Below are 14002 nucleotides of genomic sequence, written 5' to 3' on the forward strand. Positions count from 1 at the left end.
TTAAGAACAGAACATTACACAATTCAACGAAAATAATGATAAATTAAAGCTGCAAGCAGCGATGAACGGTTCCTCCACCCTTGATCACGTTCAGGCTGCAGTGGAAGCTTGTATGACTTGATGTAGATTCTTCAGGCCTGGACATTTAGTGGATGAAACCACCCACAACTCTCTATATCAAACCATTCAAAAGTTATGGCAGAAAGTAGGAACTATCAAATATCGACCAAACAGATGAAGGGCGGGGCTAACTTGCACCAATTAAGGTGAAGGAGTCAAAACCGAGTCCGATGACACCACCCACGAGTCTTTACGTCAAACCATTTTCTCTCCCTCCCAACTAGGTACTCGGCTGTAAATGTAGCCGGCCTTCCCTGTAAATGTCTTTCCACATGACTCTTTTTGTTATTGGACAACTTCTCGCTACAGAGCAAACATTCAGGCAATGAATGCAAATGATTCGGTCCAAGAAACGTTGAATCCTCTTTTTGTCAGTTATTTTTCTCTCTTTCCCTTTGGAAACAATCCCTTTGGTCGTTTTTTTTTACAACAGCCACCTGCCTGGCGCCGCCCTGCTGGTAGAAACGTGTGTCGCAAATCTTAGTTAACAGAAATGTTGAAATTTGATATTTATTCTACACATTTTTACAGCTTTGGAAAACCATATTAACCATATTAAAAAATATATATATATTTCCCTCCCACATCTATTTCCATTTTCAAACATTTTTGAAAAGGTTCCAGGGAGCCACTAGGGCGGCTCTAGAGCCCACCTCACTATGCAATGTTGCTGCTTCCACCTGCCTGCGGTCCCCCACTCCTCTCTGGTCATCCCGCTGCTGCTTCCACCTGCCTGCTGTGCTGCTGACGTGCCCGACTCCCCCAGTCTGGCCTTCGGCATGAGGGTTACCCCTTATGACCTGGTCCTGCTCAAGGTTTCTTCCTCCTAAAGGGGAGTTTTTCTTGCCACTGTTTGGCTTAAGGCTTTTCTCCCACTAGGGGAGTTTTTACCTGCCATTGTTTATATAATAATTGCTCGGAGTCGGAGGTTTATGTTCATGTTCTGGGTCTCTGGAAAGACCCTAGAGACAACATCTGTTGTATTAGACGCTATACAAATAAAATTGAATTGAATTGAATTGAATTGAATTGAATTGAATTGAATTGAATTGAATTGAATTGAATTGAATTGAATTGAATTGAATTGAATTGAATTGAATTGAATTGAATTGAATTGAATTGAATTGAATTGAATTGAATTGAATTGAATGTTGGTGAAGTACTGCTTTACCAGCAGTAGGTACCTCATTGAACTCATACCTGAGTTTTTTGTCCACTTGGCTTTTGCTGGTATCTATTTGCTGCCTCCGGAGAGAACATCATGAATCTGTTTCTGTTTTTACCATCTAATTTTATTTAAGGTGCATGCTGCATAATTTTGATACCAGATTAGAGGTTTTTGTTTGACTTTTGGTGTCTTTTTTCCCTTCTCTTGTTGGGGTCTTCCTCCATTGCACCTCCAGATGCCCTCATGCTACAGGAATGCGCTGAACATCATGGTCACCACCGTCTTCGCTGCGGTGGTCCTCTTCACCATCCTGCTGGCCTACGTCACAGGTTGCATTCTTCTCGCACACTCATACCCAGTACTGGAGTTGAGGGGGGATGAGGGGGGATGGCATCCCCCCTGAAATAAAAACGGTCCAAATCATCCCCCCTGTAAAACTGCCATCCCTCCTTTCCATCCTTTATGTAATTTCATCAATGAATGTGGTTTTACTGCTATTTCAACATTTAGAGTCATCACCAGAAAAATAACACCAGAAAAATAACTTATTTGACAATTTTCACCTGTTTCAAGTAAAATTTCACTTGAAATAAGTAGAAAAATCTGCCAGTGTGACAAGATTTATCTTCTTATTACAAGCAAAAAAAATCTTGTTCCACTGGCAGATTTTTCTACTTATTTCAAGTGAAAATCTACTTGAAACAGGTGAAAATTGTTGTTTTTTCCAGTGATGAGTCTTGTTTTAAGTGTAATGAGATTTTTTTTACTAAAATGAGACATTTTAACTAGAAATAAGACAAATATTCTTATTTTGGGTTCTTGCAGTGATCCATTTGACTTATCCTGTGAAGGACAGAGTTATATTGATAAGTTCAGAAAAGTGTTTTTTATTGTTGTGTTTTGATGTATTTGATGTAAGCCCAGTGGATATTTAAAGCTTACAGAAGGCTGCATTTAACTGCTGCTATGTCATTCCTGCAGTATTTCTGCAGGTGTTTTGGTCACTGCTATTATTTGTAATATATTATATTATTTGTAATCAGCACTAATTATCTGTCCCCATATGATTAAATCCACCACCCCCCTGATTTTTTTTTACAACTCGAGTACTGCTCATACATATTTATAAAAAGAAAACTTGATGCTCATGTTGACTTTTTTTTCTGTTCTAAAGGTTACCAGTTCATCCACACAGAGCAGCACCACCTCTCCTTTGGTCTCTACGGGGCCTTCCTCTCCCTCCACCTCTTCCTCCAGAGCCTCTTCGCCTTCCTGGAACATCGGCGAATGAGGAGCCCGGCTCGGTCCCAGCACCTCCGCCGCCTAGTTGCCCTTTGCATCGCGGCCTACCAGGAGGACCCGGACTACCTGAGGAAGTGTCTGCGCAGCGTGCGCCGGATATCCTTCCCGGGCCTGAAGGTGGTACTGGTGGTGGACGGAAACAGGCCCGAGGACCGCTACATGATGGACATTTTCCAGGAAGTGATGGGTGGTGCAGACCAAGCGGGCAGCATGGTATGGAAGGGCAACTACCACAGCGATGGAAGCGGAGGGGGAGGCGTCAGCGGCGGGAGGAGGAGCACGGTGCACATGGACGAGACGGCTCGAGTGGCCCGGTTGGTCCGAGGTTGCCGCTACTCCTGCGTCATGCAGGAGTGGGGAGGGAAGAGGGAGGTGATGTACACTGCCTTTAAAGCTCTGGGGGACAGTGTGGATTATGTTCAGGTAAGGGCCACAGAAAAAACACAGATATGTACTGAAGAAATAAGGAAAATAAACTAATCTTCTCACATCTACAGGCTACCAACTAAAATCTTTGATTCTGCAAAAAAGTTTGTTCCAAAGGGGTGAAAAAATTCAAGATTCAAGATTTAAGACAACTTTTTTTATCCCTTGAAGGGCAATTTGATTCGGCAGCTCGCGCCCAAACACACACATAACAAACACATAACACATTCAATAGAAACACAGAGAGAAAGTTGGCAGCTGTGTGCAAAAATGTGCAATTTGTTGCATTAAAAAAGTGCTGATACCAATAAATTAATTAATTCCTTAAAAAACAGTGTATACAAACACTGGATGATATCATTCCTAGAAGGTACACAGTACTTAAATGCACATACCAAACAAATTCATACGGATACATTTAATAGTAAAATTGTCTTTACAAGAATTCTTAAAGCTAGCAAAATAGTCTAAAATACTCTTCTACTTTTCATTAAGTTGCGACATGATACAGGTGTGTACCAATTTTCGTGCATGTACGTCAAACCGTATTGTGGGGCTTGAGGCACAAAGTTTTCTAGGGGGCGCTGTTGAGCCATCAGGCCACGCCCATTAATGCAAACCATTAAATATCACATTTTTCGCCAGGCCTGGCTTGGTGCAAAATTTGGTGACTTTTGGGGCACGTTTAGGGGGAAAAAAGGCCCTCATTTCGTCGGAAGAAAAATAAAAACGAGAAAAAACAAGAACATCTCCTACAGATACAATAGGGCCTTCGCACTGTCAGTGCTCGGGCCCTAATAATAAAATCATGGCAGAGGAGATGATGCTGTCAACTTTCTTCATATTATAAGAGTGTTATGTCCTTTTAATGGGCTGAGCATGTGCATGGGCATGAGATGCACATGGACAAGAGAGTGATTGTGTGCAAGCGGATGTGTGGACAATCTGACTGGGAGGGCTTGAAAAGTTTAATGGCTCTTCCAGCTGGAAGTGTCCGGTCTTCCCCAGCAGGTGGAAGTGTCCGGTCTTCTTCACCAGCTGGAAGTGTCCGGTCTTCCTCAGTAGGTGAAAGTGTCTGGGTCTTCTTCAGTAGGTAGAAGTGTCCGGTCTTCCTCACCAGCTGGACGTGTCCGGTCTTCCTCAGCAGCTGGAAGTGTCCGGTCTTACTCACCAGCTGGAAGTGTTTGGGTCTTCCTCAGCAGGTGGAAGTGTTTGGGTCTTCCTCAGCAGGTGGAAGTGTCCGGTCTTCCTCAGCAGCTGGAAGTGTTTGGGTCTTCCTCAGCAGCTGGAAGTGTCCGGTCTTCCTCACCAGGTGGAAGTGTCCGGTCTTCCTCACCAGCTGGAAGTGTCTGGGTCTTCCTCACCAATTCAATTCAATTCAATTCAATTCAATTTTATTTATATAGCGTCTAATACAACAAAAGTTGTCTCTAGACGCTTTCCAGAGACCCATACCCAGAACATGAACCCCCAAGCAGTTATTACATAAACAATTGCAGGTAAAAACTCCCCTAGTGGGAGAAAAACCTTAAGCCAAACAGTGGCAAGGAAAAACTCCCCTTTAGGAGGGAAGAAACCTGGACCAGGACCAGGCTCATAAGGGGGGGCCCTCCTGCCGAGGGCCAGACTGGTGGGTCAGGGACGGCAGCAGCACAGCAGGCAGGTGGAAGCAGCAACAGGATGACCAGGGGTGGGGACCGTTGGCCAGCACGCAGCTCCCGAAGCTCCGGCCCAATCATCAAGTCCCAGGTTGGGTCGCAGGGTCGGGGAAAGGTTGAGAAGGGGCAGGGCCAGGGAGAGGAGTCTTGACGGACAAACTTCTCCCCCGCCTGCCCGGGCCGTTACCCTGCCCCTCTCGCTCCCACACTGCAGGTTCCGGTGTCCGGCAAAGGATGCTGCAACATACCAGGTGGACCAGGTGGAAGTGTCCGGTCTTCCTCACCAGGTGGAAGTGTCCGGTCTTCCTCACCAGGTGGAAGTGTCCGGTCTTCCTCACCAGGTGGAAGTGTCCGGTCTTCCTCACCAGGTGGAAGTGTCCGGTCTTCCTCACCAGGTGGAAGTGTCCGGTCTTCCTCACCAGCTGGAAGTGTCTGGGTCTTCCTCACCAGCTGGAAGTGTCCGGTCTTCCTCACCAGGTGGAAGTGTCTGGTCTTCCTCACCAGCTGGAAGTGTCTGGGTCTTCCTCAGCAGCTGGAAGTGACCGGTCTTCCTCACCAGCTGGAAGTGTCCGGTCTTCCTCAGCAGCTGGAAGTGTCCCATATGCTTACAACTATGGCGTGATCAGAAAGTTGTTAAATTCTCACATTTCTCACTTGGTTATGGAATGGGGGGATGGCCCTTACATACACAACTGGTCTCTCGTTTTTCACGACTTTTTTTCCACCACGGGAGGTGGAAAAAAGAGATGATCAGATTTGACACCTTTCTGGAAAGTGGCTCTTGCATGCAGGCAGCATGACGGGCAAAAGGGGACAATGTTCCGCAAACAAATGCCAGTATGTACAGTAAGCATCGTTGGAGATGTCTTGGAGCCACCACCAGCATATCTCCCAACAACATTTAAACCAGAAAATGTAGGTGGCAAAAAGAACTTCTTTACTGTGTCAATTTAAATGACAAGGATGTCACCCCTCACCACCTCCTCTGAAGTCACAGTGAAACCATATGTCTGTCTGCAGCTTCTCATTACTGTGCTGGGTTGTTTTTAACCTTATTACTAGCCAGCCCTCTGCAACACCTGCAGCCTGACTGTGACCACAGAGCTTGAATTTAACTCCTCCGTTATGGGGCTGTGTGCTCTCACAGGTGTGTGACTCAGACACGGTTCTCGACCCGGCTTGTACCATTGAAATGCTGAAGATCCTGGAGGAAGATGCCATGGTGGGAGGAGTTGGTGGGGATGTGCAGGTACACATGTATAGAAAATCAGCTTAAAGTCTCCAGCGCGAAAAACAACTTAAAGTGCAGATGTCAATCAATAAAGTCCTAATGTATTACACATTAGACAGATTATGTGGTAACGTCTTTTAGTTCTATTTTATTTCTGCTGTGGCTCTTTTATACAGAAGCGTATTGCATTCACTTGAGAAAAAAAAACTGCTGTTTTTCTGAATTAACGAGATATGTCAGAATTCCAAAAAAAGTTTTAATGGAAAAAAATGTATCTGTTTACAACCTCCGAGAAGCTCTCACGTGACCTGCATGGAGTAGCCTACGGTGGCTGCTGCTAATAACCCTCCAACAGTGCTATATGATTTTAAGAATGGGGTTAATACAGGTATGGTATCTAAGGTATTAGTTATGGAGTACCCAATGTTTCAAACCAAAAGCAAAATAAAACTTCCATGAAATCGAACTCTCAAGTGAATGACAGTTTCTTGCAAGTTGTGAGGTATCTGGTTAATTCAGAAAAACAGAGCAGATTTTTTTTTGCAATGCAATACGCTTCCATACTTTTACTATGAAACATCTGACAGATATGTAAAATAATCTTAACCCTTGTGTTGTCTTCGGGTCAAGGAAGGAGGAGGGAAAGAAGGAAGGAAGGAAGGAAGGAAGGAAGGAAGGAAGGAAGGAAGGAAGGAAGGAAGGAAGGAAGGAAGGAAGGAAGGAAGGAAGGAAGGAAGGAAGGAAGGAAGAAAAGAAGGAAGGAAGAGAGAAAAGAAGGAAGGAAGGAAGGAAGGAAGGAAGGAAGGAAGGAAGGAAGGAAGGAAGGAAGGAAGGAAGGAAGGAAGGAAGGAAGGAAGGAAGGAAGGAAGGAAGGAAGGGAGGGAGGGAGGGAGGGAGGGAGGGAGGGAGGGAGGGAGGGAGGAAGGAAGGAAGGAAGGAAGGAAGGAAGGAAGGAAGGAAGGAAGGAAGGAAGGAAGGAAGGAAGGAAGGAAGGAAGGAAGGAAGGAAGGAAGGAAGGAAGGAAATAAATAAAGAAGGAAGGGAGAAAAGAAGGAAGGGAGAAAAGAAGGAAGGAAGGGAAAAAAAGAGGAAGGGAGAAAGGAGGAAGGGAAGAAGGAAGGAGAGAGCAGGAGGAAAGAAGGATAGGATAATTAGGTAATTTTGACCCAAAGACAGTACAATAGTTAAGAGTTTTAGAGCAGCAGAAAGTAACCAGGAAACTGAGAATTCAGGTTCAGAGTGAGATTGTCCAGAATGAGCTTCTTTGTTTAACACATGTCTCTCTCCCATCTTTCAGATCCTCAATAAGTACGACTCGTGGATATCCTTCCTCAGCAGCGTGCGCTACTGGATGGCCTTCAACATCGAGCGAGCCTGCCAGTCCTACTTCGGCTGCGTCCAGTGCATCAGCGGCCCCCTGGGCATGTACAGGAACTCTTTGCTGCAGTGCTTCTTGGAGGACTGGTACCACCAGACCTTTCTAGGCTCCAAGTGCAGCTTCGGTGACGACCGCCATCTCACCAACCGGGTGCTCAGCTTCGGCTACAAGACAAAATTCACGGCGCGATCGCAGTGTCAAACGGAGACGCCGACGCAGTATCTGCGCTGGCTCAACCAGCAGACTCGGTGGAGCAAGTCCTACTTCCGCGAGTGGCTCTACAACGCCCTGTGGTTCCACAAGCACAGCCTCTGGATGACCTACGAGTCTGTGGTTACCGGCTTCTTCCCCTTTTTCTTAGTAGCCACAGTCATCCACCTCTTCTACCGTGGCCGACTGTGGAACATCCTGCTCTTCCTACTCACCGTCCAACTGGTCGGCATGGTGAAGGCCACCTATGCCTGTTTCTTGCGTGGCAGCCTCGTCATGATCTTCATGTCTCTCTACTCTCTGCTCTACATGTCCAGTCTGCTTCCTGCCAAAATATTCGCCTTGTTAACCATAAACAAGGCTGGATGGGGCACATCGGGCCGCAGAAAGATTGTGGTCAACCTCATCGGCGCTGTGCCGGTCACAGTGTGGGCTCTGGTGCTGCTTGGAGGTGTTGCATATACAATCTACTGTGAAACCCAAGAGCCCTTTAGCGAGACTGAGAAAGCCTTGTTGACAGTGGGGACGATACTCTACGCCTGCTACTGGGTCATTCTGTTGGTGCTCTATCTGGCAATTGTAGCCAAACGATGTAACAAGAGGGAAGAGCAGTATCACCTGCCATACGCCGAGGCGTGAAACAGAGAAGCTGCTGGGACATTTCTGCCAAGTTTCACTGCAGTATGACTCTAGTGAGGTTTCTGTTGAGCCAATGCACAGCTAGAGCAAAGAGCTGGGACCATCATCACTGGTGCTACAAAGGTGTGAATATGAATAATATGAATTCTGAGATGACAGGGTCCATACAGCTCTCCCTCTTCCTGTCACGCTTACCAGTACCTCATACAAAGCCAGTATACGCAATCCAGACCTGAAAGTGTTCACATACGTCCTCAAAAGAAAATACAGACTTGGACTCAGTAGGGTAAGCTGTAGAACTCTATACTGTAATGAATATAACAAAAAACATGACAAAAATAAAGATAAATAGCTCAAATTAGTCAGGTGCCTATTTCAGATCAGAGAAGGGAGGTTCTTCATAACCAAACTATTCAGACAGAGAGCCAACTTTAAAATCGGTGAAACTGCCTACAGCCATCTGATTGGGCAGAAAAGATGTAATTTTGCTCCAGTGTAAAAACATGCACTGATCTCAGGGTTGTGTGGGTCTAATTTTATAAATAACAGAGATAAGAGGAAGCAGGGAGAGATGCCGGATTACATAGCAGAAATGAGAGGAGTCCTCTGTGGACGAGACATGCAGACAACTCATGAAGATACACTGATGCTACAGGAAGTTTGGTGAAAGTCTGCAAATGTCCTTGTGGAAATTTGTGGTCAGCTTCAGTAGAGCTTAAAGCAGCACTATGTAAGTTTTCCACCTTAATGTAATATTTCATCATCATCATTGTGATGGTACATCAACTTCCAACAGCTTTAATGAACCTCTGTCATGATCTGAGGGATCTGTATCGCCTTCACTGGCACTATGTAACTTTGAGGTGCATGGTAGGAACCCTGCCACACTAAAAAAATACACATTTTTACGGCTTTGAAGTTTTAACGGAGAAGGCGAAAAAAAGAAAGCGGGAGAGTAACAAGCTAAATGCCCGGACAAGAATAAACATTGGCCCGGCGTTCACTCGCTGGCGTGAGCTGAAAGACGAGGAGGGATGTCCGACAAGAGAGACAGAATTGTTATGATACAAATGTAAATGTAGAGTTCTATGTTCAATAAGAATCAAAATTAGGATGTTTTCACATTCGTCTTGGGTTTTGGTAATTCTAAAATTACTGACAATATCAACAACAGACACAGAATAATAATAGTGATCATAAAATTGTGTAATTCGCAATGAGGAAGCTTTATAAAGAAAGAATGCAATGCAAAGAAAATGTAATGAACATTTCTACTATTTTTCCTGAGAACTGTAAAATTGTGCAGGCTGATCTGCAAAACATTCAGTTATTCACAGGTTGTAAAGTATATTTTTATTTTGTCAGTAAGTATGTTGGACTACTAATTTATGACGTCCCTCTAAAAAACGTGACAGGAAAAAGGTGCAGTAGAACAAAACCAGAGCGTAGTTTGGGGCGCATTATCTGGCTGAAACAGGACAGGGGGGCGGGGGTGACTTCACTAAAAAAACCAAGTTGAACTTAGTGATTTTCAACATCGTCATATTATATTGTTTAGCCAAAAATAGATACATTACCTCTTCACTATCCATCCTGCAAACGACCGCTGAAAACAGAAAAGTAGTTTTGAAAGTCCGTCCCGTCTTTTTTCATTCACTATCAAAACGAATGCAGCTACGGGGACAGGAGTTTTCCGGCGGTACGCGCTGGTGCTCATGGGAAATGTAGTGTTCTTTCTGGTAAAGCACTACCGCTTTGGTCCAAAGGAGCCGCCAAACTCAACAAAAGCTGAAAGTTACATTGTGCTGCTTTAAAGTATCTACAGTGGTGCAGTGAGCGTGTTGAGAGTAATTGGTTACAGTAATCATTCGTCCTCTGCATACTGAACGTGGACAGGAAGTAGCGTGCAGCTAAATCCACAGAGCTAGCTTCTTGGTCTGTCGATGGATTCTCAACAGAGCAACTATGAAGCACAACAATGAATGTATAAATGTTTATTTTCATTTGGTCATTACACAAATAAAGAAGGTAAAAAAAGAAGGAGAAATTACTCTTTACGTGTTCAGTTTTCTCAAGAGTTCATCCAGGAAACACTTCACACATCAACCGAGCATTTATAAAACTGTAGCATTGTTAGTTACAAGGAAACACTGTTCCTGGTTTGAAAAACAACCCTCATCAAACTAACCACAGTTAGGTTTACCTGGTAATGGTATGTTTCCAGAAACTGTTTCCAGAAACTGTTTTAAGGAACAATCCTTTCTCATGAATAGCGACTAGCCTAGCCTAGCCTAGCCTCGAGCCTAACTTGATTTTTATACCAATCATGTATTATAACTTTGCATCAACCAGCTTTGCCTTGAGAACTGAAACATTAACCTATCACTTCAGTGATATTTCATCTAAGTTGCTTTCCTGATGCATATTAGGAGAAAAATTAAGATTTGCTCACTGACCACGCTAGCTATTGTTTGGAGATGAAACGCCTCCGACATTCCAAGAAGTTACTAGGGAACCGTCATTTAGCCTAAGAAACTAGTTTCATAAGTCTTTTCCAAAGTATTTATCCTTCAAATCATTAGAAAATATCTTGAGACCAACAAAAGATGGTGAAATCCATAAGGACTTAAAAAGTGACACAAAGGAAGTTTTGCATGTTTTTAGCTCAGACATAGAGGTTAAGTCGTCTGAGATTCACTTTGGTCTTTTGGTCATTTCTTATTTAAATTCTCGTTACTTTGTTGAGTCTCCCACCTTTGTCAAGACGTGAACTTTAGCTCTGTGAGCTTGTTGTTAATGTGTGAAGTAGTGCCATAATGCAATACACAGTTGTCAAAAGAGATGACCAGGACCAAGTCCAAAGTTATTTTTGGTGGTTTTTGGTTACTTTCCTACAAATCTTTGCAGATCTTCAAGTGAAATTGAGATTTTATTATAAAAGAAAAGGTTAATTTTGCTGCTTTAAGAGACAGTCACAGTACAATGAGGATCCAAACACACTTATACACACCCAAATCATGTTGTGGCTCAGATACCTCCGGATTAAAAAAAACAACAACTCACAAGTAGTTTGATAGGCTCAAACATTTTTATTGTGCTTTTCAAAAGAAGCTATTTCATAATGTCTCAGTATAAAATGTTTTGATACAAAGCCAACATTATAAGTTACATGCTAGCATTTATCTGACCATCTGTAGCTTTGATTTCAGTACACAATCATATGGCATTATTTTCAATAAGCGTATGTAATGTCAGCTTTTGCCTCTGCCCTGAGTTTCTGACTCTTAAATTGATGATGAGAGATTCTGGGAACTGCATGAAGTGTTCTCCAACACATCCCAAACATTCTCAGTGGCGTTAAGATTTGGACTATGAGATGCCCTGTCCATGTGTGAAAATGATGACTTTTGTTCCCTCATGATCGCTGAAGAAAAAAAAAAACATCTACTGTACCAGACCTGGGTCTGGTGTCCAAATTCTTTCCATTCAGGTATTCAGAAATCCACTGTGGATTCTCAGTCATCCAAATCACCATAAATCTAAAACGTTTACCGTATTTTCTGGAATATAAGCCGCTACTTTTTTCATAGGTTTTGAACCATGCGGCTTATACAAAGGTGCAGCTATTCTGTGGATTTTTCTTCCACCGCTCGGGGCGCTCTGACGGGAATTACAATCAAAACTAAGACAAAATAAATGCAAAGAAGAATACGCTACTTCTTCTTTAGCAGATAGAAGTAGGTAGAAGAAGATTTCAAACAGATAAATAGATAAATAAATACAGGTTATTTTCTCTTGGTTCTGTCCCGTTTTAATCAGTAAAGTTGCTGTCGTGTTAAAAGACACTGTTAGGAAAGATCTATTTAGGTACAAACATGTACATCATTTACAGTTCAAAATCCTTCTGTACATGTAGTAAATATCTAATCTAACAACATAAATATCTGCGGCTAAATATATATATATTTTTTTAAATAGAGCGGATGCGGCTTGCATATCTTTTTTTAATTGTTTTTTAAAAAATAGAGCGGGTGCAGCTTATATGCAGGTGCGGCTTATAGTCCAGAAAATATGGTAATTATTTTCAAGCTATTTAACTCAGTTATAAGCTGAAGCCCCGGGTACAGGGGGGCAAATGCCATATAAGAACATAAACCTGAGATTAGTCAGGGCTAAGTAGTAAAGGGTTAAGACTGAACATTCTGATTGTCAAGTATACTAGAACACAGGAAAAGCCAAACCAGTCAAAACTCTTCAGCATGACAGTAAGGAGGACTCCTATGGAGTAGAGGAAAGATTCAGCAGCCAAACACTTCCTCGGCAGACATGAAAGCATTACAACAATATTCAGACAAACAAGAAAATCATTTGATTTAGATTTTGAGTCAGTAATCATTCAGGTCTGGTTCTCAGACACCGTCCGTCTAATGTGCCCTAAACAGCACAATGTTCTGCTGCAAGCAAACAGTCGAACATTTCTGAAAATGCAGCTGTATTGATCCTGTTGAACAGTGTCAATTAACTAATTTATGTTTGTCTAAAGAGGTCAATGTGCAGTTTACGAGTTTACAGTCACCAGTGTTGTAGGTTCATTCAGCTCTATGTTGTCAAGGTGCCAAATAACATTTGTGTAACAGTAATGTTTCGTAGCAAATAGTTTTCTTAACTTTGGACATTTTTTGTCTTTTTTTTTTTTAAACATTTTTATGTCACATGTCACTCTGTCAACTATGTAAAGACTGAACACCAAAGAGATTTCTTTTACCTTCTGTTCTGGCGATGGGCATTTACTCTTTTAAGGTTTTTTTGTTGTTGTTTTATTCGGAATTGATTTTAAGATTAAACTTGAAAATTCAAAAAGGGTCTGCTGTATATATTAAAAGGAAGCTGTGTTTCTGACGTTCAACTGTATGTCAAAGGTGCTCTTATTTCTTCATTTCCCTCAGTTTCCAACTTGGAGCATCAGCAGATGCTGGAACTTCTACAGTCCCTAAAAACGCTTTCTGTTTTAGACACAATCCTCTTACACGCAGCAGACAGAGGAGTTTAAACCACTGAATAAACTATTTTCCTCATGAATCCATGTTTTGTTCACTGTAATGCCATTCACCTAGGAAGAGAAATGCATTTTCAACATCTGGCGTAGATAGCACAGATCAGAAGTTCCTGATGTAATTTTCTTCCTGACCAAAACAATATGTCCATAGATACATAAATAAAAGGTATAAATAAATAAATATGTGTAAAAAGAATGAAACCAACAATGAAAAATACATAAATATATGCAAAAACATTTCATCATTTCTACAGGACTGTCTCAGAAAATTAGAATATTGTGATAAAGTCCTTTATTTTCTGTAATGCAAAAATGTCATACATTCTGGATTCATTACAAATCAACTGAAATATTGTAAAACTTTTATTATTTTAATATTGCTGATCATGGCTTACAGCTTAAGAAAACTCAAATATCCTATCTGAAAAAATTAGAATATTCTGGGAATCTTAATCTTAAACTGTAAACCATAATCAGCTATATTAAAATAATAAAAGGCTTGTAATATTTCAGTTGATTTGTTATGAATCCAGAATGTATGACATTTTTGTTTTTGTAATTGCATTACAGAAAATAAAGAACTTTATCACAATATTCTAATTTTCTGAGACAGTCCTGTATATTTGATTAAATATTTCTCCATAAGAAATGTATTTACTTTGGCAGCTTTATATATTTAACATTACAACTTCAAAAACCAGATTCCAGCATCAGCGTGTGTGGTGTCTGACCACTGGAAAAGGAGCTGCCCCTTTACCACATCTCAGTGAACTGGTCCTTTGAGTCACGGTGCTCCAACAAGACGGCTTTTTAC

At 42.2% G+C, this 14002-nt stretch overlaps 1 protein-coding gene across 1 annotated transcript in view; it reads left to right on the top strand.

Annotated features, from left to right (window-relative positions):
* has3 (hyaluronan synthase 3) overlaps nt 1-13170 on the top strand; it is a 29720-nt gene extending 16550 nt beyond the window's left edge. The window contains exons 2-5 of the mRNA XM_061722302.1: nt 1524-1617; nt 2463-3013; nt 5822-5923; nt 7203-13170. Coding sequence (XP_061578286.1) covers nt 1524-1617; nt 2463-3013; nt 5822-5923; nt 7203-8132 — 1677 coding nt within the window. The 3' untranslated portion in view covers nt 8133-13170. The remainder of the gene's footprint in view (nt 1-1523; nt 1618-2462; nt 3014-5821; nt 5924-7202) is intronic.
* The last annotated feature ends 832 nt before the right edge of the window (nt 13171-14002 follow it).

The sequence above is a fragment of the Cololabis saira genome, chromosome 5 (assembly GCF_033807715.1).
Source record: "Cololabis saira isolate AMF1-May2022 chromosome 5, fColSai1.1, whole genome shotgun sequence".
In the NCBI taxonomy this organism is placed as follows: Eukaryota; Metazoa; Chordata; class Actinopteri; order Beloniformes; family Belonidae; genus Cololabis; species Cololabis saira.